This window comes from Lactuca saligna, chromosome 2 (assembly GCF_052625555.1).
Source record: "Lactuca saligna cultivar CGN05327 chromosome 2, ASM5262555v1, whole genome shotgun sequence".
In the NCBI taxonomy this organism is placed as follows: Eukaryota; Viridiplantae; Streptophyta; class Magnoliopsida; order Asterales; family Asteraceae; genus Lactuca; species Lactuca saligna.
The window spans coordinates 157,925,650-157,952,453 of NC_136418.1; the positions used below are offsets into that span (position 1 = coordinate 157,925,650).

The following is a 26,804-nucleotide window of genomic DNA, read 5'->3' on the forward strand; positions in this document are numbered from 1 at the left end:
TTTATTTTAGTGAAATGTTTGATTTTTATAAAAAAAAATAGTTTACATTAAAAAAAAAAAATCTTAACCCACCATTAAAATGGAATGTCATGTTATGTGACAAAGGGCGTGTTTGGCAAAAGTAGCTGTTAGCTGGTAGCGGGTAGCTGGTAGCGTGTAGCTGGTAGCTGGTAGCGGGAAGCTGTAACTTTTATCTGTTATATGAATGTTTGGAAAAAGTAGCTGGAAGCTTTTGAAATATATAAAATTACGTAAAAGGACAATTGATTAAAAATAAATAAATATATAAATATATTTTTAAGGGTAATTATGGAAATTGATTTCAAAAGCTCAGGAACGTTTTGTTAAACGCTACATGAAGTAGCTTTTAGAATCGGAGCGTTTTGTTAAAACTAAAAGCTAAACGCTCGTACTACCAAACGAAACTTTTTGTTTAAACTAGAGCGTTTTATCAAAAGCTAAAAGCTAGAAGCTTCCAAACGCTTCCAAAAACTCCATACCAAACACGCCCAAAATTTTCGTAACATTGAGTTGAGCCAAAAAAACCTCATGTGATAGCATGATATCTTGTTGCTAATGAAGTTCTTGTCTAACAGGGTTGTTGGATGTGATCAACAACGTTGCTATGTCTTGTTATGCCTGGTAAGCACCATGAACTTTTTTAATCTACACCACTTTTGTAGGGGTATCGTTCCATTTACTCAACCCTGTTGAGGTGAAGAAAGGCAGATGAAGAAAATGATAATTAGTTGCAGAGACAGAGGATAAAAATATAATTTTTTTATATTAGACATAACAATATAAAATATAAAATTTTATAAGTAGTTTTACCCACTAATATATATATATATATATATATATATATATATATATATATATATATATATATATATATATATATATATATATATATATATATATATATATATTAAACATAAAAATATAAAATTTTGGTTGTTGCCCATCTATTTTTTTTTGTACAAACAGTACCGTAACCTCCGCACGCCTATCCAATAATACCATTTTTATGACTTATATCAGATAGTCTAACCATATCGTATAGTTGGTTGTAAGCCGCGAAAATATAAATCGTTTGAAAATACTTTTATTATACATTCAACATCCTTATTTATTGCAAGAAGATGTGACACATCTAAATAATGTACCAATCCGAAAAAATATATATACAAAATATATTTCGCATATGTACTTCAAAATCTTAAGTTTGATGCAACAAGTAAGGTCCTTAAAGCATTGATAGCATTTATGCTATTTAAATGTAAGATTTTAAAATAAGGTTATTAGGTCTTGCCTTTTAAATTAATCCATTTTATTGATATTTAATATATTTATAAGTTTTATCTAATTTGACAAATAAACATATATCGCAAGTTGGCACACATCATTTATTTATTAGTTTGATAGCCCAGTCAATTATGGACTTCACTGTGGGTTAACTGCATTCATTTTTGGGTCGACCCAATCGACAACGGGTTAACAATTCAGGGATGCATCAACCCTTTGTATATTTTTATATCGGCATGACGGCATATGTAGATTTTATATGTTTTAATAGTCTATGTAAAACTCGAGTACAATTTTTGGAAGCTTGTAACATATCCTTTATGTCAACAACTTAACCATCAAAATACAATTTTGGTTCACTAATCAGATCTGTCGCCACTTTGTTTTACAAGAATGTAACAACTTACAATGCATGTCAGGTATGATGGTTACAACACAACCACTAAAGTATTGACACGTACACAAGATAATTATAAACAAAACAAAATAATTCTAACTTCGGATTTAGATGCAATCACTACCGTAAAAACCCTCAAAGAAACCCCATAGATAATTTAATGTGTGGAAAGAGTTTTAAAAATAGGATTATTCAAACATTTTGGTTTATCCAAATTGAAACAATTTGCTTCAAGTGAACAAACCTGACAATTTAAGGCGAATTTTTAAAGAATTTATATAATTTTTTTTAGAACGGAAGAATGCAATAAAAAGCTCTTGCAAGAAGCTAAAGAGAAATTACAAAAAAAAAAAAAAAAAAAAAAAAAAAAAAAAAAAAAAAAAAGTCATAATAATAAGTTGGGATTTCGCAACCAACTTTCCCAATACATTTTGCACTTCTTTCTCCTATTATAGATAAAAAAAACAAAGTAGATCGAATATCATCAAACAAAACATCCAATCTAGGCTTTATCGTTCCAAAAACGAGTTTATTACGGTAATTTAAGATCGATCAAAACATACAAATGATAACCGCATCAAAAGTCTTCTTTTTATTTGCATCAAAAGAAGAATGATCGGCCTGAGTAATGAGTGAAGGGACATAACCATTTATCGGAATCATGGCCTCCCACCAAGTAGGAATTTGGCTCCATAAAGGATTAATATGTGGGCACGAGAAGAAAATATGATATGTAGACTCTCATTTAGACGAGCAAACTAGACATGGAACCGAATGTAGGTCACTACCTCTATCTCTAAGATTCAACTGAGTCAGGATTCCGTTTATATATGCCATCAAAGTACATTTAATTACCGAGGGACAAGAGTATTCCATCTAGTAGCAATATCTGAACTTCCGAGTAAAATTAAGTCCATATAAAACCTAGCCAAAGAGACGAAGAAAGAACTAGAGACGTCGAGATCCCACACCAATCGATTTGCTACATCCGTAAAATCATACTCCTGCAATCGAATAAGTAAATCATTCCATTATGATTATGGGATCACCCATCTCGACTGTCTACCAAAAGCATAAATGAGCTTGGCTTCAAACTTTTTATTCATGACCAACAATTATGCATCAGGATCTAAGGCAAAAACTCTAGAATATACATCCTAAAGAGGTTTGTCTACAAGCCAAACATCATACCAGAATCGCGTACCACTTCCATTTTCACCTTTAATTGTGCAGAAGGTCTTTAAGTCAACCCCTTTACAATCAAGTTGATCAATGGAACAAATTATGTTAGTCCAAGGGCCCGTAACCCCCCTCCGAACTTGAGGCCTAGCACCACCCCCACCATATTCGTGAATGGCTCTAATGACTCTAGCCATTAGGAATGTAGTTGCTTAAAAATACGACATAACCATTTGAACAACAAAGATCAATTAAAATAGAATAAACTTCCGATATCCAGACCGCCAGAATCACAATTAGATAACACCTTATCCCAATTATCGATACCCACTATCACCCCCCCCCCCCCCCCGCCCCCTCCAAAAAAAATCTCGACCTTAGCATCTCCTGAGTTTTTAAAATCTTATAAGAGACTTTAAAAATAGACATATAATAGATAGCAATACTACCCATTACAGCCTTCACTAAAGTTAAACGACCACAAATAGACAACAATTTAGCTTTCCAAGACGAAAGCCTATATTCAAACTTTTCAACAATCAGTTTCAACGACTTAATGCGGTTCATATTAGAATCCACCACCACTCCAAGATAAAAAAAAAACGGATAACGAATTGCCTTGCACCCTAACAATCTCGCAACCTCCTGCACAATAGCATAATCGACTCCCACACCAATCAAATTACTTTTGAATAAGTCTATCATTAAACCAGAAGCCATGTAAAAAACTTCTAGAATTCGAATAATACGACGTGCATTCTCCAACTCCAAGTCACATAAAATAATGACATCATCCGCGTAAAGGAAGTTAGGAACCTCAAGCCCATAAGAACATATATAAATCTATAACATTCATAAAATTCTAGAAAATTTTAAACTTTTTAAACAAACCCAAAACTATCATTGTTTACAAATTGTTTTCAAAATAAGTTTCACACAAGAGAAAATCCCAAAATTATAAGACAAAACATGAGGAGGTTCACGATCACGCCTTCGCCTTCCCGTGACCCTATGAAGTACCTGAAACACAATCCAAAATTGTAAGCCCAAAGCTTACTGAGTTTCCCTTAAAATACCACCACATCACATAAGCATAAATATCACAGCAACAACACGCATACAGAACCTTAAGCATGTCAAGACCACCGCACCGGGCCTTCGGCCTGTTTGGACCATTCTTCGGGCCTTTGGCTTGATTGGTTCGCCTCATAGGCCTTCAGTCTATCCGGTCCGCCCTGTGCCTGTTGGCGTTCAGCACAAAGCAGGACCACCTCAACCCACCCACACACATGTCGACATATACATAGCTCATAAACATATAAATATCAATCAACAGAGAAACACAGATCTTACAGATCAATAAGCATAGCATTATCCTATCTACCAGGATACAGATCTAATAGATCACTATAATACTTAATCAAGCAAAATTCAGGATAATCAATCCAAAAGGGCCGGCCTTGGTGCCTTCGACCCAACAAGTATAGTAAGGAACACTCACCTCACAAGTAGCTGAACTGATAAGATCTAACTCCGAATCTTAGCTCCTGATTCAAATGCCTACAACTACCATGTGACCAATTACATTAAAACCCCGAGATAACCAAAATGCCCTCAAAAACCATCTTGGTCAACCATGTTCAAAGTCAAAATCAAAGGTCAAGGTCAACAGTCCATGTTGACCCAACTCATCGAGTGTGCCCACAAACTCATCGAGTTTCTACAGTACTCAGAAGGTCGGGAGAACCCTAGCTAACTCGCCGAGTTGGCTGGAAAACTCGCCGAGTTTTCCCCAACTTAACACATTCAATCCTTTTTATCGAATCTAATGCTTCAAGATGTAGATCTGATACTCTAGGGCTGGAAAACCACGTAAAGTTGCCAACTTTACGCTCATGCATGCCAAAAGAAGCTCTAGAACTCATGAAAGGATTAATAAAGAACTTAATGCATGAATGAGGCCTAGAACCTAATAAAGCTTGCACTTTAAGACAAATGAGGCCACAAAATGGCCAGATCCAAAGTGACAACCGATGAAATGCTCAACCCTATGAACAATCCGACAATGAGCCAAATATCACAATAAAACTTTCAAGGAAGAAATCTAAGAAATAAGGAGGCAAGGTGTCGACTTTATACCTCAAAAGATTGCAAAAAGTGAGGAGGTTCTGGATCTATTGCCTTCCTTTCAGACTAGCCACCTCAAACTTCAAGTATCCTTCAAAAGAGTACCAAAATCAACTCTCCAAGCTCACACACTAAACTTTGGAAGATGATGCACGGAATTAGGGTTTCTGGATAGAGGGGTTGGTAAAGAGGCCAACCAATGAACTTAAGGCCTTTAAATTGGATGCAACACCCTAAAAAATAGGGTTTTTTAATCAGCTGCCAACACGCCGAGTTGAGGCACCACGATTCGCCGAGTTAGTCCATTAATATCTGTGGCCAAACATCAACCCAACACGCCGAGTTGAGACTTCTAACTCACTGAGTTGCCAATAAAAAACATGATTAAAGATTTAAATTTCATACCCGAGGATTTGGATGTTATAGAATCCCACAAAAAGCTCCAACCTTGCTTGCTTCAAGAAGACCTACATGAAATCCTTCCATAGACAACACAAAAACAAAAGGCGTTGAGGAAGACTCAATACGAGTCTCAATACCATGGATGATTGTTTGCAGATATTTTTTACAAGCCTTAGTTTTTTGTCGTCTAGTATTACTCCAATTTTTTTTTTTTTTTAAGAAATTTCAATTTTTCTTAAAAATAACTAAAGAATTGGTTTCCCCTTCCACCTAAGTACTACAAGAAGACTTCACAATGTCTTCAAATCCATCGAGATCAAACCAACTATGAAACAACCGGAAGGGAGAGGGACCATAGTCAAATTTTTCTCAGACAATAAAATTGGAAAGTGATATGCAATATGTTTTCCCGCTACCATGGCTTCCATGTCTGGGTAGAAATTAAACAGACCATCCAAAACCAAAAAACGGTCTAACTTACTCATTTTGTACCTGTAACACCCAAAAATTTCAAGCCAATTTAAAAAATTTCAAAACATTTAAAACCAACAGTTATTACCGATTTGTTTTCAAAATAGTCTATATAAGAGTTTTTCCCAGAAACATAAACAAAACATGAGGAGTTGTACGATCATGCCTTCGCCTTGTTGCGATCCCCTGATGTACCTGAAACAATAAATTGAAACAGTAAGCCCGATAGCTTAGTGAGTTCCCCCAAAATACTGATACACTGCACGCAACACATATACAAATAACAATATATACTAAGTCCACAATGTTACAAATTGTATTACCCCTGTGCCCACAATGTGAGTCTGGATTGCCTTCCGGGCCAACAGCTCACATCTGGATTACCACCGAGCCCACAGTACAAGTCTCCCTCAACTCGTATTTGGAATGCTCCTAGTTTTGTTGGTTACTGCACGAAGCAGTATTACCTCAACCCATCCCACATAATATGTCAACATATAATACAACTAATGCACATACTAGATAATCACATAATACTACATGTAGTCTTACAGATCTACCTAACTGGAATAGCAACTAACATGCAGCACAAAATCATACTCAACATACTACCAACTGCTAGGAAACCATATCCAATGGGCCAGACATGGTGCCTTATACCCCTTAGTATAGTGAGGATAACTCACCTCACACTATCGACTCGAAGATAAATTCAAGCTCCTGGATTGCCGACACAAACTCCACGACCTATATTCACCATAGAACCATACTTGTAAATTTCCAATTTCCGAAAAATGTCCCCAGAAGTCCACTGTTCAACCCTTGGTCAAAGTCAAAGTCATCGGTCACCGAGTTCCTTGCATAACTCGCCAACTCGTTGAGTCACTAGAGTGACTTGTCGAGTTCCTAAGGTTTACGGTCGTAAAATTCTTGGCCGACTCGTCGAGTTTCCCCCTTGCAACTCGCCAAGTTCATACGTGTCCAAAGGTTGGGAAAACCCTAACCGACTCGCCGAGTCACTCATCTGACTCGTCGAGCCCACAACAATCTTCATCGAACTCGCCGAGTCGACCATGCGACTCACCGAGTCCCTTCAGTCCTTCATCCATACAGATGCTTTTTAAGCCATGCTAAGGCTCCAAATTGTAGATCTAACTTCCCAAGGCATGTTTATCATGTAAAGTTGCTAACTTTACGTGCATGCAAAGCTCTAAAGTCTTAAAAGGACCAAACTAAGCTTGTAAAGAAGTCTCACACTTGAGGGAAGGTTCATGCTTGACAAGGCTAACAACTTTATCGACCTAGAGACCTAAGAGAGCTTAGATCTGAAGTTGCAACTTCAAATCTTAGCTCAAACACAAGAAAAGCTTCCAAAAATCCACCCAATTGAGATCTAATATGAAATGAGGCCAAGATAATAGCTTAATACCTTCAAAAGGGTGCCCACTGAATTAGATCTCTAATTCCCACGAGTTCCTTGCTTCTAATCACTTGTTTCCTAAGCTTTTGTCATCAAAATCCTTCATCCAAGTTTAAACACACCAATGTAGCATACACACACGAATTAGGGTTTTAGAATGACAAGAGGCTGTAAATGGGAGGCGAATGATCCTTTAAATAGGGTGCAAACCCCCATAAATTAGGGTTTCATCCGCCAGCTCCTACTCATCGAGCCCCTTCTTGGACTCAGCGAGTGGATCACTTAAACACGTGGACCAACCCATTGCTACTCAACGAGTAGGGCAACCAACTCGCCGAGTAGACCTTGAAATCAAGACAAATATTATATCAAAATTAATACCTGAGAATCAGGGCGTTACAATTCTCCCCCACTTGAACTAGACTTTGTCCTCAAAGTCTATTGCAGTGAACAACTCCAGATAGTGCTCCCGCATCTCTGCCTCCAGCTCCCACGTCCACTCGGATCCCCTCCGATGCTCCCACTGTACCTTCACTAAAGGTATCTCCTTGTTCTGCAGATGTTTCATCTTCCTCTCCAGTATGGTCACATGCCTCTCCACGTAATTCAGGCGCTTATCGACCAAAATATCATCCAACGACACCATTGCTTCCTGATCCATAATGCACTTTCGCAACTACGAAACGTGTGGATCCGACTAAGCTCCTCCGGTAGCTCTAGCCTATATGCCACCTTGCCAACCCTGACAATGACCCTGAATGGCCCAATGTAATGGGGACCCAATTTCCCTCTCCTCCTGAAGTGGATCACACCTTTCCATGGTGAGACCTTTAGGAGTACCATATCACCCACCTCAAACTCCAACTCAGATCGGCGTCGGTTGGTATAACTCTTCTTCCGACTCTAAGCGGTCTGCGGTCGCTGCCTAATATGCTGAATCTTCTTGGTAGTTTGCAAAACTACCTTCATCCGTCCCATCACCCTGTGTCTGACCTCACCCCAACAAACTGGGGTGCAATATCCCTACCCATACAACAACTCAAAAGGCGGGGCATCAATGCTGGAATGATAGCTGTTATTGTAGGCAAACTCTGCAAGGGGTAAGTGGGAATCCCAATTCCCACCAAAGTTAATGATACACGCCCTCAACATATCCTCGAGGGTATGAATGGACTGCTCACTCTGACCCTTAGTCTGCGGATGAAATGTTGTGCTAAACTACAAACGCGTGCCTAGTTCCTCGTGGAACTTCTACCAGGAACGAGAAGTAAATCCAACATCCCGGTCGAAAACAATGGAGACCGAAACCCCATGGCGAGCAACAATCTCGCGAACACACACGTCGGCTAACTTCTCGGCCGAAGAACTTTCCCGAATAGCCAAGAAATGGGCACCCTTGGTCAATCGATCTACAATGACCCATATAACATCAGATCCCTTTGCGGTCCTCGGGAGTTTGGTAATGAAATCCATCATGATCTGATCTTATTTACACATGGGAATCTTCAACTCAATCAAGGTAAATGCCTCTTGTTTTGGTCTTTCATTTGGTTGTTCATCTTTAGAGCTTAGATTTTGGGTGCATTTAGGGCCTTCTAAGCCATTTTCAGGGTTGTAAGGTGATTCATGGAGTTCTGTCTTCAGATCTGAGTCATTGGAGGGGTCTCATGGCATAAAGATGCCAACTTTATGGCCATGAGAGCCCCATGCACATTGTAGAGCACCTTTTATGGATTTTTGAGCCAAAAACCCCATGCATGTGCACCAAGTTTGGAACTTTACATATAAAATGGACATTAGGAGGGTAGATATATGATTTTGATGTGTTAAGACTCATTTAAATCGACTATATGGTATTGGTCAATGATGGACTCGCCGAGTTGTTCTTGGGACTCGGCGAGTCGAGGCATAATGACCACCGAATCCATTCTGCGAATGGACCAGTTGTTTGCGAGGGGAGTCCCGTAGATGTTTAGAAGCGAAAAGGGCCCTGAGAACCCTTGGACTCAACGAGTGTATGAACAGAACCGGCAAGTCAAAGGCAATTTCCTAATCTTCAAAGATAGACTTGACGAGTTGTTCATACAACTCGGTGAGTCATAGACTGGACGTGTTCATACGAGGGTGATAAACTCAACGAGTTGTTCATACAACTCGGCGATTCGGATGAAGGTTCATTCAGAGTTATTTTAGAAGGAGAACTCGTCGAGTCATTGCCAAACTTGACGATTCTAGGCGTAAAGAAGACCAGATGAAAAGATAGGGACTCGACGAGTTGGCGGCCCAACTCGGCGAGTCGGGTCAACTGGAAGTTGACTTTGACTTTCACTTGTTCAAGAGTAAAATAGTCATTTTACCCTAAGAGTAGTTACCAGTGTCTGATTCAGTGTTTTATGGATTTATAGCCGGAGAATCACCGGTGCAGCAGTCAGACATCTGCCGATCAGCTTTTCAGCAGTCAGCCTTACGAGGTGAGTTACCTTCCAGTAGAAGTGGGTCTAAGGCACCAATGTTGGCCCACCAGTAGGAGTCGTATGTTAGATGATTGTCTTTGTGATATTCATCTAGGTTTGCTACTACCTGGTATGTTATGTGCTAGTATGGTATGATGTTATATGCTAGTAGCAGTACGGGAGATAGTCCCTAAGATTTTCGGTCGATAGGGCCAAAGTGGGTAGTAACACCCAGTAATGCTAGATAGAATATGATTACATGATACATGTTATGTGGTAGTAGTAGTAGTAGAAGGGTGAAATAGTCCCCCATATCCAGTTGAGAGGACCGAAGGGGAGGCCAGCACCCAGATATGATAGGCAGTATCCAGTTGAGAGGACCAAATGGGATGCCAGTACCCAGATATGCTAGATGGTATCCGATCGAGAGGACCGAATGGGAGGCCAACACACAGATATGTTGGGCAGCATCGGGTCGAGAGGACCGAAGGGGTAGGTCGGGCACCCAAATAGGCCTGACAGTATATGCATGTTATGTGATTATATGGTACGTGGTAAGATGGGGGGAACTCACTAAGCTTTGTGTTTACAGTTTTCAGTTTTGTTTCAGGTACCTCTTCAGCGAAGGGGAAGGAGCCGGCGCGGTAGCTACACATGATACACACATGAGATTCCGCCTTATGAGAATTCTTAGGATTGTACTCTGACATTGTTACTACTTTTGTGATATGTTTGAGATTATGGTCTTTATAAAATGATATGACACAGTAATGTTTTAGAACAAATGTTTCTTAAATCATTATATTAAATTGAAATTTTTGGACTCGAAATTTGGGATGTGACACATAGTGGTTGTTGCAGATGGCGCTGCTACTACCCACTTTCCTGCCACAATTTACCACCGCTTGTCACCTCTAGGTTGTTGATGGGTGTGTTTTACGTGACCAATTCATGTGTGTATGTGTGTTTTGGTGTTACTACATGGGGGTGGTTGTGCTCATTGGTCAGAAACCATGGTGGTTATCGCCATCTTTTCTGTTTTGCCACCACAAGCCGTCGCGTGGTGGTGGCTGTGTGCTTGACATTGTGTATGTATGTGTGTGTTAATTAGATCTTTCATTGTAAAATTGTAATCGGCCGGAATAATAGAAAACTTATAACCACCACCGTAGGGATGAGATTTAAAACCGGAAAACCGGACCGAAACCGGAACCGTTATAACCAGAATCTATAGAAACGGTTTCGGTTTTGGGTTTAAAAATTGGCTTTATCTGGCTTCTGGGTAATCCGGGTTTAGGTCCATCTGGTTTGGGCAAACCGGGTCTTATAACCGGAACCGGTTTTTGTGAAACATTTAAAAATGCATATCTGATTCGTTTCAAATTGAATTGACATACGGTTTTTTTCCAACGTGTAGTTTAGGGTTTGTACATGTTTTTAGACTGTAAGTTTGTAATTTTTAGTTTTATATTCATTGGTTTACAGTCCCCCAAAGTTGATATATCAAAGCTGGAAGTTTTTAGTTTTTTAGCTTTTTGTATTTTGTGAAAGTTTTTAAAATATGCATATCTAATTCGTTTGAAGTCGGATTGAAATGCGGTTTTTTCCAACTTGTAGTTTAGAGTTTGTAATGATTTTAGACTATAATTTTATCATTTTTGGTTTAATATTCAATGACTTACAGCCCCCCAAAGTCGGGATATCAAAGCTGAAAATTTTCAACTTTTCAGCTATTTGTTTTTGTACTTTCAATTCTGTGAAAATATTAACACATGCATATCTCATTCGTTTAAAGCGGATTGATATGTGATTTTTTCCTGAGTGTAGTTTAGAGTTTGTACGTGATTTTGGACTATAAGTTTTTCAATTTTGGTTTCATATTCAATGACTTACAGTCTCCCGAAGTCGGGATATCAATATGAAAATTTTTAAAGTTCAAACCACTAAGTAGTAAGTAATTACCAAACAAATCCGGGTTTTTTCGGGTTTTCCGGTTCTAAACCCACTTTATCCGGTTCCAACCTACCCACTTTGATGTTTCTGGGTTTTCCGGTTCTAGACCCACTTTACCCGGTACCGTACCCGAAACCGAACCGAAACCAATTCTTATATACCGGTCCGGTTTTCGGTTCTACAAAATCTCGTTAACCGGTTCTGGGTTTTCCGGGTCCGAGTCCATCCGGTCCGAGTTTGGACCCACTTGCATCCCTACACCATCGTGAGGTGGTGGCTGCCGCCACCAGCCGCCGTGTTGGGTGGTGGTGTGCCTCGTTTGCGTTTTGACTCGTTTGGGATGCTTGGACATAATGGGTCTAATGAAACCCTAGTGGGCCCAATGAAACCCTAATTAACCTAAAAGCCCAAACATGTGACTAATGGGCTAGTAGTGGGTTGGAAACCCTAATGTCATGAAACCCTAATTTTGGGGATTGATCAGGACCCGCACTGGAATTATTTCATAAACTTAAAATAATTAATTAATAATCATTTGCAATTAATCTAAGGAAATATTAGACGTAATGGATTAAGTCCTTAATGGGTTAAGTGAGAAACACTTAACTCTAATAGTCATTTTATGTGAAAAACCTAATTTCACTTGGGCCTTAAGTTGGCCCTTTCCATCAAGCTTTGGTGATTGGGCCGATAATGGGCCATTCAAGAACAATCATATGGACTAGAATAATTAGATGGGCTTCAGGGTAAGGTCCATATGAGGGGTTAGGCCCAATTTGGCAATTGGGCTATAGATAGGCCATAGTTTGGGCCTTGATGATTATGAGATAGTGGGCCATTTGAATGCCAAATGTCTGGACTAGACTAAATGGTTGGACCTTACAGGAAGACCATGTAAAGGTTTGGGCCCAATTTGGAAAATTGGGTTATATGTTGGGCTTTGGTCCATTGGTTGACTATTGGGCCTTTGGAGTGTGAGTTGGACCTTGGGCTTGGAACCCAATTATTAATTGGGTATTGTTTTGATGTTGACAGTTTGGGAATCTGTCAACCAGCGGCTGAAGTTTTATCCGCGGGACTTTACCAATGTGAGGTGAGTTTCACCTCACTATACCGTGGGTCGAAGGCACCAACGTCGGCCCACTAGTATTGATTATTTACTAGTAGAGGGATGCTATAGGGACTATATATAGTCATGTAGGATAGACTGAGGACTCTTGATCTAAGCTCTCTTACATGTTCCTCGTTTTGTTGTGGTTTTAGAGTAGGATCACCTGTATGGGTGACCATCTCACCTCTGAGTATATATAGTTATGCATTCCTTGGATTGTTGTTATTTAGTACGCTATTATGATCTATTAGATATGTATCTTGGTAGATAGTATGTTATTATGTAGTTATGATCTGTTAGATAGGCTTGTCTGTCTATAGACTGTTATGTGATTATCTAATATATGTGCACATGTTTGATTAGTGGTTAAGGCTTATCTGCTTTGTTTGAGAGCCAATAGACCTGGACATTCCAACTCAATGGTTGTGGTCCATGAGTATTCTATCTCGTGGATGATTAGACTCGTAGTATGTGGGAATTCCAACCCGATGGCTGTGGGCCAAGGGTGTTCCATCCCAAGGATGACTGGACCCGTTATATATATATATATATATATATATATATATATATATATATATATATATATATATATATATATATATATATATATATATATATATATATATATTGGCATTCCAACCTGGGGTATTCCATCTGGATGGATGACTAGACCCGGAGGTTGACTGGGACTGGGGTATTCCAACCCGATGGTTGATTGGACACGACATATTTGTTATAGTATACGGTAAGATTGGGTTGCTTCGTGCATTAATCAACAAGCCTGGGGTATTCCATCCCGATGGATGATTGGACCCATAGTATGTTGGCATTCCAACCCGATGGTTGAGGGCCTGGGGTATTCCAACCCGATGGTTGATTGGACCCATAGTATGTTGCTTGTGATTTTATGTGTATTGTTGTGTGTATGGCTATTCTGGGGAACTCACTAAGCTTTGTGCTCACGGTTTCAATTTATTGTTTCAGGTGCTTCAGATGTCTCGGGAAGGCAAAGGCATGACCGCACACATCCTAGTGTTTTGGACTTATGGTTTCTAGGATACTCGTGTTTTAAATTGGCTTGATTTTTATGGATGTTACACTACCCCTTCGGTCTTGTCGACCGGTACCTCGCCTACCATATCAAGGTGCTGGCCTACCCATTTGGTCCTTTCGACCGCTACCGGGGACTATTTCACCCCTACTTCTACCACATAGCATCCTAGTGAATAAACATATAAGTCATATATTGCCTAGCATATGCGGATGCTAGCATACCTCTTCATCCCTATCGACCAGTACTGGGATCTATCCTACCCCTCCTACCACTATTACATAACATCATAGCATACTAGCACATAAGCATACCATATAGTGACATACCATATAATTATAACAAAGACAATCATCTCTACTATAGCTCTTACTAGTGGGCCAACATTGGTGCCTTCGACCCACTTCTAATGGAAGGTAACTCACCCAAATGTTGCGTAATAGTTGAACTGTCCTCGGTGCTGGGATCAACTCTTCTCAAACTCCTACACATAACAATCTCCTTCAATTACCATTTCATACTCATATCCCCTTTAAGGATCAACTCTGGTCAATGGTCAAAGTCACAGTCAATATCATGGTCAAGGTCAACATCCTGGTTGACTTAACTCGCTGAGTTGTTCCATCAACTCGTCGAGTTCAATAATCCATAAAACCCTGAAATCTCGATCCTACTCATTGAATCCTTTCATTAACTCGTCGAGTTCTCCCTTATAACATAGTCAGAACCTTTTACTCACAACTCCCTGTGTTCCTCCTTGAACTCGTCGACTTCTCCTTCATACAGAGTCGGGACATTTTGCTCATAACTCGCTGAGTTCCTCCTTGAAATCATCGAGTTCTTTAATCTTCAATCCCAAAACATGTCTAACTTGTTGAGTCATCTCCTAGACTCAACGAGTTTACTCAGTAAAAGAAAATGTTGGGGGACCACAACCCAACTCGACGAGTTGTATGAACAATTCGTCGAGTCCCTAATAGTCTAAATCTATACAGTCATTTCTAGTAGGGGTTAAAGCATCCAAGTCATAGATATGGTTCCCTAGGGTCGATATATCACGTAAAGTTTCTAACTTTACATCCATGCATGGGTTATTTAGCTCAAAAGCCCTAAAAAATGGTTCATAAGTTGCACGGGACTCCCATGGCCATAAAGTTGGCACCTTTATGCCATGGAGTCCCTCAAAGGCTATGGATCTGAAGTTATGACTCCAAAACATGTTTGCATCCATGAATGATCCCAAAATAGGCTCCTTAAAGCCCTAAATTACTCCATGAAGAGATCTAGTATATGAAAAGACAAGGTATAGACTTTATACCTCAATAAGGTTGCCTTGACAACGGAATCTCTGGATCCCAGGCTTCTTACTTCCACCAAGCACTTCTAGCTTCCACTCCTTCAAGGAAATACCAAAGAATCACTCATTTTTCACTCGCACACACTCACAAGGCCCAGGATTACAAATTAGGGTTTTGCTGGACAAAGGGAGGCGATGAGGGAGGCAATAATGAAGTGTTAAAGTCCTTAAATAGGGTGTAAACCCTGAAAATTAGGGTTTCACTTTGGCAGCCCTACTCGTCGAGTAGACATCAAGTCCCGCGTCCCAAAAATCCGTTTCTACTCGACGAGTTTGGGGCCTCCAACTTGTCGAGTCCCATTGCAAAAATGAATAATTATTATTAAAATATATACCAGGAACCGAGCGTTACAAATCTCCCCCAATTATTTTAGACTTCGTCCTCGAAGTCTGCTGCATATGGGAATAGCTCGGGGTAGTGCTCCCTCATCTCGTCCTCTGGCTCCTAAGTCTATTATGAGCCATTGCGGTGCTGCCATTGCACCTTAACTAAATCGACCTTCTTGCTCCTTAGATCCTTTGTCTTCCTGTCGAGTATGGCTACCAATCGCTCGATGTAGTTCAGACTGTCATCCGCCTGAATATCCTCTAGAGGTACTGTAATGCCCGTGTTTCTGGGCTTGTTATTAATAGCAATGTAATAGTCTAAGTTAACATTTGTAACCAATTTTGAAATAATAAGAATGTATTATTTGGGTATTATGTGTTTTATGCTTAATTGGTTATGGATATATGCAAATTTAAGGTTATGTTAGTGTTGTAGCACACATATTTGTGTGCAATTTTTAGGTTATGTTAGTGTTGTAGCCCACATATTTGTGTGCAATTTAACTAATGCATTTGTGTGGTTTGTCCTACTTAATAATCGAAACATGGTTCCTTTTTAATTTTTTAATGTCACTTATGGCTTATTGAAATTAGAAATGTAAACTATCATATATTTATTAATGTAATGGTTATTAAATTTAGAGATGTAAACTATTATACATTTATTAACGTAATTGAATGTTATATTATGTACTATTTTAGAAGCAACAACAAATAATCTAACTGAAAAAAAAAAAAATTAAACTTGAAATATAATAATATATCATCTTTGAAATTAATTACATAAAACATAACCTCATGTCGAAATTGATCATTATAATATCCAAATGGAGTTAGCACTATCAAATATAATAATAGTTCAAAAATTTTATTCAAATTTGATGGTTGTTAATTTCTATTTCATTTTTTTTTGTTGGTCTTGATGTGCTAGCTGTTGATGTTTTTGTTTCTTTTGCTTTCCCATTGTCTGGTTGGTTTCACTTTTGTGTTTGTTTAGGAGAACGTGGTTTTGTTGTTAACAAAGTTTCATCTTCATTTTATAGTTGGATCTGTCATTTGTTTTCTTTTTGATGTTCAGGGAGTCTATGTGCCTTGACAACGATGAATCTTATGATAGGGTTTTCTTGATTCGATGTCTGATATGATCGTACATATGCTAGAAGTGGTAATAATCCAATTGATTTTGCAATTATATGTTGTACATTTTGTTCTTGTTTTGTAAAATGTTAATATTAAATAAAGGACCGTTAAATTACATTTGTAATATTTAAAATAGTAGACTTACATTTTCTTCTGCATCTTTGATTTAATTGAATGAACTTTTTAATTTCGATCGTTGAAATGCTTGCACCAGTTGTTCCGGTTCCATCATCGATTTCAATTATTGCCCTTGACCTTCACATGCAAACATCAAAAGCAACAACACCTTACTCGAGGAAGAACATCAACATATAAAATTACATGTAAGAGATGCTTTCATTTTATGTTGCTATTTTCTTTTTTGCCTAGATTTGTTGATTTCTTATGGTCTATGGCCAATAGCTTATAACGTAAAGCTTAGAGATTATAAATTGTGATTTATGACTTAAGGATTACAAGTTTAAAGTTTAGGCCATCCGGTACGGAGGCTTTTCCATTCGCATGTATCCTATGTGGAAGGGTTTTCCACACTAGTGAACACCATCTCAAAGCTTAGTGGGTGTGTTGTGGAGTGGTGACTATCATGGATGTCTAAGCAACCTCTTTCTCTTCTTTACTATAGTAGGTGGGTTGTGAAAGTACATGATGATGATGATATAGAACTGTTTTCATGAGTATTGATACCGGATGATATTATGGTTTAAAAGATTAGGTCTTTAGGCGTAGGATTTAAGGTTTATAACTTGGTTTTTAAAGAACTATACAGTAGTTTAAGTGGGCTTAACATGTCTAATTTTTTTGTTGACAAATACATAAATTTATCTACACAATAAAAGACCGCTACTACCATCTATGACTATGAGCATCATGTATTTATTTATTTATTTTGAAAAACCTAGATCGAGATACTCTTAAATTTAATAAAAAGTGATGCTTTCACAAATGAGCATAATAAAGAGGACAAGACAGTAAGAACATAGGAAAGAAGCTTTTTTATGTTATCCGCCAATTTGGAAGAAGGAGCAAACCAACAGTGACACTTCTCGTGATTTTCTTCCATTTAATTTCAATCCTACTGCTCCCTTCCCTCTCTCGTGCCCTAACTTCCTCCTCTTCATCCATCAACCCTACTTCTACTTCTTCTTTTTCTTCATCCCCAATTCGCTGTTTCAGGCAACCAGTCTTTCATACCTCCTCCTTGTTACATATGTATACGTTGCAGATTTACGGGTATGTTGTTCGTTTCTGACGATTTTTCAATTCATACTGATCCCATGGAATCTATGAGTTTTGATTATTATTTTATATATTAGTTCTTAGATTACACGCCGCATGAAGCTAAAACTACTAGTACGATTTGTCGTTATATTAATCGGAATTACAATAATATGTTCCTGAATTTTGTAAGAATAGTTCTATAATCGGATTATTATAAGGGAAATAATATATTTATTGTTCCTGATGTTATACGTTAGGAGACAGTATTATATAATATCAAGCAGGATTTTCATCCGTTTTTTTTGTTCAAAATTTTGGTTGGAGGTAGCGATGGGGAGGGTTTGGTACTTTCGTTACAAGTTAAGTTGTTCTGTAAAGTCACCATGAGTTGCGCTGGAATCTACTTTGTTATACACATAATTCAAACCCTAGTCCCTAAGTGATACAAAATGTGTCGTTTTAATTTCAAGTTCATTCTTTTAGGTCTATTCTTCTTTCTTCGCACATCAAGTATCTGTTTGAGATAAACATCTGAAGTCTGAATGTTGTGACAGAATCTGAAGCTTTCAAACTGCAAGGGGACAAGGTGTCCGAAGTTACTATAACATCTTCATTACAGTATGATAAGAAAAGACCACAAGGATGAGTAATACGCCTCTCTTAATCCCTACATATTTTCAAAATGCTTAGCTAGAAATGGGCTAAGGTACATTTCCATAACACATCTATCAACATGGGCACTTTTCATGGCACACGTGAAATCATTGAATTGGAAGAAAATTCAGATTTTAAATCCAGTAAGCATGGGGAGAAGTTCAATATAGAAGATGAAATCAACCGTCTTTTTGAAACAATTAGGGTTTCTGCCAAGACAACAGGTTTAGCACAAGTTCTTAAAGATAAACAGAAGAAATCCATGAAAAGACCAATGAAAGTTGGCCCTTATCAAGCATCAAGAATTGGGATTTCAGAACCTGCTAGTTTAAAACAGGCATTGAGAGGATTAAGCATCTCTCAAGCATCAGAAATGGCAGCTATGAAGAGGTTATCAAAACCAGTAACAGTAACATCTTCAGGAAGCTTTGAAGGTGGACCAGTCAAACAGTCACAGATAGCAGTGGAAGAATCCTTTGTTCCAGAACCTTCCGGAAAGATACCCAAATCTTTACAAAACAGAAACCTTAAACTGAAACTTTCTTCTTTATCCACTCGATCTAGAAAGAAACTCCCTGTGGTAGATGAAATCAAACCGGATCTAATCAAAGAAGTCGAAAAAAGACCTGATTTATTGGTCAATAAAATCGATGACAAATCAAGGTCAAAAGAAAAGGGGGAATTCTCTCAAAGCTCAAAAAGCAGCAGCCTTGGTGAATGCAGCAGTAGTACAAGCTTCAGTTGTGACAGCAACATAAGTAATTTTAGCAGAAATTCATGTCGGCCTCACATGTCAAAAGATTCAAGATGGGAAGCTGTTTTATGTGCTCAAAAACACCATGGAAGCTTGAATCTAAAAAACTTTAAGTTAATCAAGAAAATTGGAGGTGGGGATCTTGGAACTGTTTACCTCACGGAGCTTCTTGGGTCACATTGCTTTTTTGCAATGAAAATTGTGGACAATGAGTTGTTGACACTTAGAAAAAAAGCTTCAAGGGCACAAACGGAAAGAGAAATATTACAATTACTTGATCACCCATTTCTCCCTACTTTATTTTCCCAATTTACAACCGATAAATATTCATGTTTAGTCACTGAATATTGTCCTGGAGGCGATTTGCATGTCCTTCGGCAAAAACAGCCCAACAAATGCTTCTCTGAACATGCAGCCAGGTAACAATTTAAGTTACAAATTAGTGCATGTTATGTTTTTGATCCCTGATAATAGTTGATTTTATCATTTTTGCTCCCAAAAAGTCTTATCTTGCAATATTGGTCTTTGTTTGAGGTTTTTGTATCGTTTTTGGTCCCTGTTCGAAGTAAAATGACTATATTTGGGACCAAAATTGCAAAAATCAGCTATATTCAAGGACCAAAAATAGTCATTTTACATTTTTACTTTACGAAGAACCTCAAATAAGGACTAAAATTGCAAGAAAAAACTCATTGGCTCCAAAATTGCAAAAAGCAGCTATACTCAGGGACCAAAAATAGTCATTTTACTTGGAATAGGAACCAAAAATGTTACAAGAACCTGAAATACACTAAAATTGCAAAAATTAGTTGTACCCAGGGACCAAACCTAGTCATTTTACTTTACTTGGAACAGGAACAAAAACGTTACAAGAACCACACATACGGACCAAAATTGCAAAAGAAACTTTTTTGGGACCAAAATTGCAAAAATCAAGTCTACTCAGCCACCAAAATTATTCATCTTACTTAGAATTACAAAATCCTTAAATAAGGATCAAAAGTGCAAAAGTAAGCTACACTTAGGGACCAAAAATGTAATTTACTAAAATATATTATGATCACGTTTATGATGTTTTGTTTTGGTCTAGGTTTTATGTTGCTGAAATACTCCTTGCTCTAGAGTACCTACACATGCTTGGAATTATATACCGCGACTTAAAACCCGAAAACATTTTGGTACGAGAAGATGGTCACATCATGTTGACCGATTTTGACTTATCCCTAAAATGCGATCCTAATCCAACGGTTGTTATAAATCCATCACATTCCATCAATCCTCCTAAAAATAAAGATTCTTCAAGTTGCATAGGCCACCCGTTTTGTCTTCAACCCTCATGGCAAGTCCCATGTTTCACTCCAAACCTAAAACCCGATCCAACGGTTACAACCGCCACCCCACAGCTAATAGTGGAGCCTCATGGCGCACGATCAAACTCCTTCGTTGGGACCCACGAGTACCTGGCACCCGAGATTATAAAAGGGGAAGGGCATGGGAGCCCTGTGGATTGGTGGACTTTTGGGGTTTTGTTGTATGAGCTTTTATATGGTAGGACACCTTTTAAGGGGATAGGAGATGATGAGACTTTAGGAAATGTGGTTTCAGAAGATGTTAAGTTTCCTGATTGGCCGATTGTGAGTTTTGAGGTTAAAGATTTGGTTAAAAGTTTGTTGAGAAAGGAGGTGGGGGATCGGTTGGGGTCGGTTAAAGGGGCGGTTGAGATTAAGGAACATCGGTTTTTTGAGGGTTTGAATTGGGCTTTGATCCGGTGTGGCACGCCACCCGAGATGCCGAAAGTATGTGATGTTAGAGGTGTGGGTGTAAAGAGTTTAGAGAAAGAGTTTAAGGGTAGATTTGATGAGATGTTTTAGGGAAAATATGTTTTGGTTTTGGCTGTAAGTTGTAACATATGAATAAATATAGGTGTAGATTCTGATTAGGATATATGTATAGTGTACATGATGTAATACAAGAAAGATATATTTGTGTATCATTTGAAGAAAATTTTTCTTTGGTCTTTGGTCTTTGTTAATAACGGACTTGTACTAGTGTTTTGGGATGAGGAAAAGAATAAACAATAAGAGGTAGAGATCATAATGTCGAATCTTTAAATAAAATTATAAAATTTTGATTTTATGATTTCAAACGTGTGAAAACAATGAAGGGCTAGAGATCATCTTAACCGGGAAGTATGGGAAAGAAGGGGCGCTCTTGACTGAAAATGGTCAAAGGTATATAATTCCTAACCAGACCTAGGTGTCTTTATGGGCATAGATGGCCCAAGTTTATTATTATTATTATTTTTTTAAAAAGCAGGGAAATATATTAATAATAGAAAAAAAAAAAAAAAACTAATAAGAAGCTATGAGATACAGCAACGAAATACAAGAAGAAAATGACAACATTACGAACGATCTATGCATTCGAGGATTGGATTTTGGATTGCAGCAAAGTTGAGTGAGATTTAGGATCGACGTTAATTTACGATGGTTACATATGACCCAAAGAAAGACTGTCAAGAACACCTCGTGTATTTCTGCTAGACTCTCATGTCATTTAATTGAAGTTATATAATGTGACATTCGCGATTTGGGACTAAATTTTTGGATATTTTGGTATAAAAATCTCATAAATATAAATTAAAGAGACATTAAATTAGTGAAATAAGTGTTCAAAGTACTTTGAAAAAAGACAAATAAGATATTTAATTTGATTGTGGTTATTTTATTTTAAAAGTTTCTTTTTCTTAAAATTTGCCATTACCTAATTGGATAAAATCTTTCGATTTATATTATCTCCTAATTTAGATAAAATTTTTAATTCTAATTACAAGTCATATTAGGTTTATTATAAATAGGCTAGTTGTCTTTCAGTTTAAACAATAGACTAGTTGTCTTTCGGTTTAAACAATTGATTTTTATTAAAAAAAAAAAAAAAAAAAAACTATTCGAAACCCTATTTTTGTTCTTTTTGTGTTTTTTGTGGTTGCAATCCGCCATTAAATTCGATCATCTGGATATTATTTGGAATCAACACAAACATATGAATGGTTGAAAACCAGGCTAATCAGATTTCTTCTAGGAAGGCCTCATGGTACACAAAATCAACGAGGAGGTTGTTATGGTATCCAAAGGGTAGGTGTGGTAAAGACCATTAACATCATTACTTAAAAAGAGATATTAAGATCTTTACTTCAAAATTTGAACTTTAGTATTTTAACCACATAAAGATCATTAACATCATATTACTTAAAGTGTTTTCAAAATCAAGAACAAATATTTATCATGTATCAAACTAATGACGAGTACTACTTCACAGTTTTCTATAAATAAAAAAATAAATAAAAAGCAAAAAATATATCCACTTTTAAGGTTCTATACGTACCGTGATAACTCCAAATTATTTATTATACCCCTCACATACTCCAAATTATTTATTACACCCCTTACATATAAGGCTTTGAGTCTTTATATGTTTGATTTTTTATTTTTTTTATGCTAGTTAGAAGAATACGTATAATAACACTCACTTTAAGTTATGTTGTTGATAGCTGAAAAGCTAACTGTTAAATAAAAAATTAGCTGATAGCTGAAAAGCTAGCTAATAAAAAATAACGTTTGGTAAAACTAGCCGAAAAGCTAGCTAAAATATATAAAATGATATAAAACAACGTTTAAAAAAAATATGTTTTTATAATTAATTCAGGGATATATTTCAAAATTTTAAAAAAACTCCTATAAATCTAGTTTAAGGCTATGTTGGCGTAATAGCTGAAAAACTAGCTGTTAAATAAAAAACTGGCTGATAGTTGAAAAGTTAGCTAATAAAAAATGATGTTTGGTAAAACTAGCTGAAAAATATGAAATTTAAAGGGTATATTTGAATTTTTTTTAAAAAGCTTATAAAAAGCCAGTATAAGTAGCATTTTAAAAAGCTAGCTTATAAGCTACTTTTTGGTTACCAAACATGACAATTTAAAAAAGTTCAAAAAATAAGTTAGCTTTTTTGCTAGCTGTGGCATGCCAAAAACAGTCTAAGTAACTTTTTAAAAAACTAGTTTATAAGCTACTTTTTGGTTTGTCAAACATAACAACTTAAAAAACTCGAAAAATAAACTAATTTTTCAACTAGTTGTTGTAGCCCGCCAAATAGCTGTTGTAGCCGGCCAAACTCTCCCGTTAAAAGTTATTATAGATTTTTTTTGAGTGCCGACCGCAAGTGCTTTTACTTTCAATTTTGTCTTTAATATTTTATAGGATTTATACCGCTTTAATACGTTTCATATTTAACTTTTTTCATTAACTGACTATTAATTTTAATCTTCCAAAAACCGTCTTGAAAATTCCTAAAATCTCGTTTGTGGATTTTGGACAATTTACGGTCACGTATTTAGTAAAACTAACTAACGTATCTAGTAAAACTAACTATTTTATTTGTATATGAAAGCTTATAAATTATATATAATTATATAAAAAGCATATCTAAAATAAAATAACTTTTAAATTTAAAATCTTTTATTATAATTAAACTAAAAGTTTAACAAAAGTTTTGATTTTTAATTTTTTTTTATTTAAAACTAAAAACGTCCCAAACATGCTAACTAAACTAAAAATTTCTATTGCTGAACAAATTTTTTGATATTTTTTTATTTATTTTAAAACTAAAAATTAAAAGCTTACAAAGATTTCGTTCCAAACACACCGAATGTTATTATATCCTATAATACTTCGTAAACTTCTTCAGAAGTTAGTTACCATGTAACGTATTCGCTCGGCATCTTTTAATGCATCAAATTTATATTTGATTATACTTTAATTCAACTGAAATCCAGAATTATGTTTTGCTATCAATTTATTTATTTATTTATTTTTTAAATACATCGAACAAAATTTGAAAACAACTTTGTAAATCATAACGTATTTTTCGCAACTTCGCATAATAAATCACATATTCAAAATCTAACCCAGCATTTCTCACTAATTTAGTAGACTTTAATCTACATAGGCACACTACTACTATGATACGATATAGACTGCAATTCTAACATTCTATATCTAGATCACAATCATACGTATATACAATTTGCAAATCCATTCACTTAAGTTGCAATTTACATAAATACATTATTTTCCACCTATTATTCATAGCACCCAACAACACATTACAATACTCACATAACGACGAATTCTGGTTAACATTTAACTGATAACCAAAACCATATAAACTTAGAACAATAAGACATAAAGATAAAATCACACACTCAATCTTTCTTTCCGATTCCATGCGACATGTTATAGATACCACGTCCCTGTTAAAGTACCCAAATAATCTGTTAAGTATGGAGCAACTGTTGAAGTTGATTTCAAGGAGAAAAAAGAAGGGTTAAGAACATACAATGAGGTAGAGAGAAGAACCCGCTAATGCAAGAGGAATAGCAACTGAGGTAATCTTGTCCATTGGACCTTTCAGGTATGTGTGTTTCTGGATGCTTTGATACATTTTTTGCTTCTCAATCAGCTTTTCTCGTGGCCTAAAAGGTGGCTCTTCTACCATTTCCTGTTCATTCAACATTAACTAATTGAGTTCTCTCGCTTTGATTTGAAGTTGTTAAATGTTAATTTAGAAGAAAGATTGATGGAAATAACAACGAAAAAGTAGGAAATTTGTCTGAATGGATTAAATAGCATCTTAAACTGCTGCCGAAGTGTTAAACATTGCAGCTTTCATGTGAAGAAGGGGAACGTATGTAAGAACCCTTAAACATTTCAGGTATATCGACAGAAATCCGTAGCAAAAATCGAAAAGAACAGACAATTTCAAAAATCGGTAGATGAGTTGAGAGATGTGATTAAACTAAATTCAAATAGGAGATTGAAAATAGTAGGTAACAAACATTAATGTAGGTAATCGGAAAGTACATAGCTATTAGAGTATCATAAAGCTATAGAAATTATATTAAGTTAACTACGAAGGAGACTTACGTTAGTATTGAAAGAGTACAGGTGCTCGCGCAGACGCAGAAATAGAGCATCGACAAGCGAGATAAAACAGAGGGGAGACGAAGATTCGAGAATGGTAAAGAAGCTGCAATCACAGTGGGCCGTTTGGGCTTCAGTGTTAGGTTTGTTGGGCTTAGATTTTGGTATATTTTTGTATTTTCTTAAATAAATTCAACAGCTTCGTGCATTCTTGTTCCTTGTTCCTAATTTTTTATTTATTATTATTATTATTTTTTTTTTTGGAAATCTCTATTATTAAAGTCTTATTATTTTATCTTAATCTATAAATAAGTCTCAAACGAAAATTTATTTAGAAAAAATATGAATTAGCGGTAAAAATGACGATTTGACCATTTTATTTTCAGTTTACCGATTTCATTGCAGATCTAAACACATTAAAGTCTTATTAATTTATCATAATTTACAAATAAGTCTCAAACTAAATCTTGTTTACGAAAAAACAAGAATTACTAGTAAAAATGATGATTTGACAATTTTCTCGCTATAACACATATTTTACCGATTTCATTGCTGACATAGACGCTAATAATTAAATGAACTGATGAAATGAATATGTTGGGTTATATAATGTCGTAAAACTTGATATTTCAGTTGCACTGTATATTTTTGGAATATGAATGCATCCGATGAAGACTATAATGATTACATAAACTTGCAACAATTTCATCATTTTTTAAGTTTATAAGAAATTTTAAATTGTCTAACTATATTTTATTTAACCCAATATATCCATCTTACCGACTCATTTCTCGCCCTTTTTTCCCGCAACACACATTTTACCAATTTCATTGCCAACCTGAACGCCTAGTCATTAAATTAACCGATTAGATAAATATGATGAGTTATATATTGCTACATTTACCTTAAAACTTAATATCCATTACAGACGCCTAGTCATTAAATGAGTTGATGAAATAAGTATCAAGTTTTAAGGTAAACATAACATTATATAACCCATCGCATTTATCTCATGGGTTCATTTAATGATTAGGTGTCCAAGTCAATAACGAAATCGGTAAAATATGTGTTAAAGGATATGTTAAATGTGACTTGAGCATTTGGAGCATTCTCATGGAGCATTTGGAACACTTAGAACTAAATGGAGACAATCGGGGAAAAGCTCATTAAGAAGTGGTCAAGTGAATCTTGCGACACTTGAAATGACGTTTGATGTTTGTCTGGTGTGTGGTGCAAATGCATGACGCACGAACTTGGTTGGATTGATAGACTTGGACCATGAAAGTGATATAGAGACAAGAATATCATTGGCGGTTGGCCTCGATCAAAGTCTTATTTTGAAAGTGGAGAAACCTATCATGTTGTATGACAGGTTATGTATTTTAAAGTCTGGTACCAAGGTGAATCTGGAGAACATGGTGACAAGGTCATTGCCCTGAGAGAAGTTCAAGCTTTGCTTGGACTTGGTTGATGTTTGTAGGAGGTAGGCCCACTTCGGGGCTTGTTA

The 26,804-nt window shown here is 36.6% G+C and overlaps 2 protein-coding genes across 3 annotated transcripts; one reads left to right on the top strand and one right to left on the bottom strand.

Moving 5' to 3' along the window:
• Nucleotides 1-17,651: 17,651 nt before the first annotated feature.
• LOC145032351 (serine/threonine-protein kinase D6PK-like) lies at nucleotides 17,652-21,323 on the top strand. 2 transcript variants are annotated; one of them, XM_078981130.1, is made up of 3 exons: nucleotides 17,652-17,923; nucleotides 18,395-19,738; nucleotides 20,410-21,323. In XM_078981130.1, the coding sequence occupies exons 2-3, from the start codon at nucleotides 18,645-18,647 to the stop codon at nucleotides 21,188-21,190; spliced, it is 1,875 nt and encodes a 624-aa protein (XP_078837256.1). In that variant the 5' UTR covers nucleotides 17,652-17,923; nucleotides 18,395-18,644; the 3' UTR covers nucleotides 21,191-21,323. The 2 variants fall into 2 exon arrangements, with proteins under 2 accessions (XP_078837256.1, XP_078837255.1); XM_078981129.1 differs by having other exon boundaries at nucleotides 18,466-19,738.
• A 3,070-nt stretch (nucleotides 21,324-24,393) lies between these two features.
• LOC145029263 (uncharacterized) lies at nucleotides 24,394-25,381 on the bottom strand. The gene is made up of 3 exons (XM_078977855.1): nucleotides 25,301-25,381; nucleotides 24,714-24,875; nucleotides 24,394-24,627 (listed from the first exon to the last, which is right to left on the bottom strand). Exons 2-3 carry the CDS (start codon nucleotides 24,870-24,872, stop codon nucleotides 24,580-24,582), a joined length of 207 nt encoding a protein of 68 aa, XP_078833981.1. The 5' UTR covers nucleotides 24,873-24,875; nucleotides 25,301-25,381; the 3' UTR covers nucleotides 24,394-24,579.
• Nucleotides 25,382-26,804: the final 1,423 nt, after the last annotated feature.

Excerpts from the sequence above, each read along its gene's own strand:
- LOC145029263 (XM_078977855.1), bottom strand. The coding sequence starts at position 24,872 with ATGGTAGAAGAGCCACCTTTTAGGCCACGAGAAAAGCTGATTGAGAAG. Across the intron at positions 24,628-24,713 it reads GTTCTTCTCTCTACCTCATT|GGACGTGGTATCTATAACAT; the intron begins GTATGTTCTTAA and ends GTACTTTAACAG.
- LOC145032351 (XM_078981130.1), top strand. The coding sequence starts at position 18,645 with ATGGGCACTTTTCATGGCACACGTGAAATCATTGAATTGGAAGAAAAT. Across the intron at positions 19,739-20,409 it reads TTCTCTGAACATGCAGCCAG|GTTTTATGTTGCTGAAATAC; the intron begins GTAACAATTTAA and ends GTTTTGGTCTAG.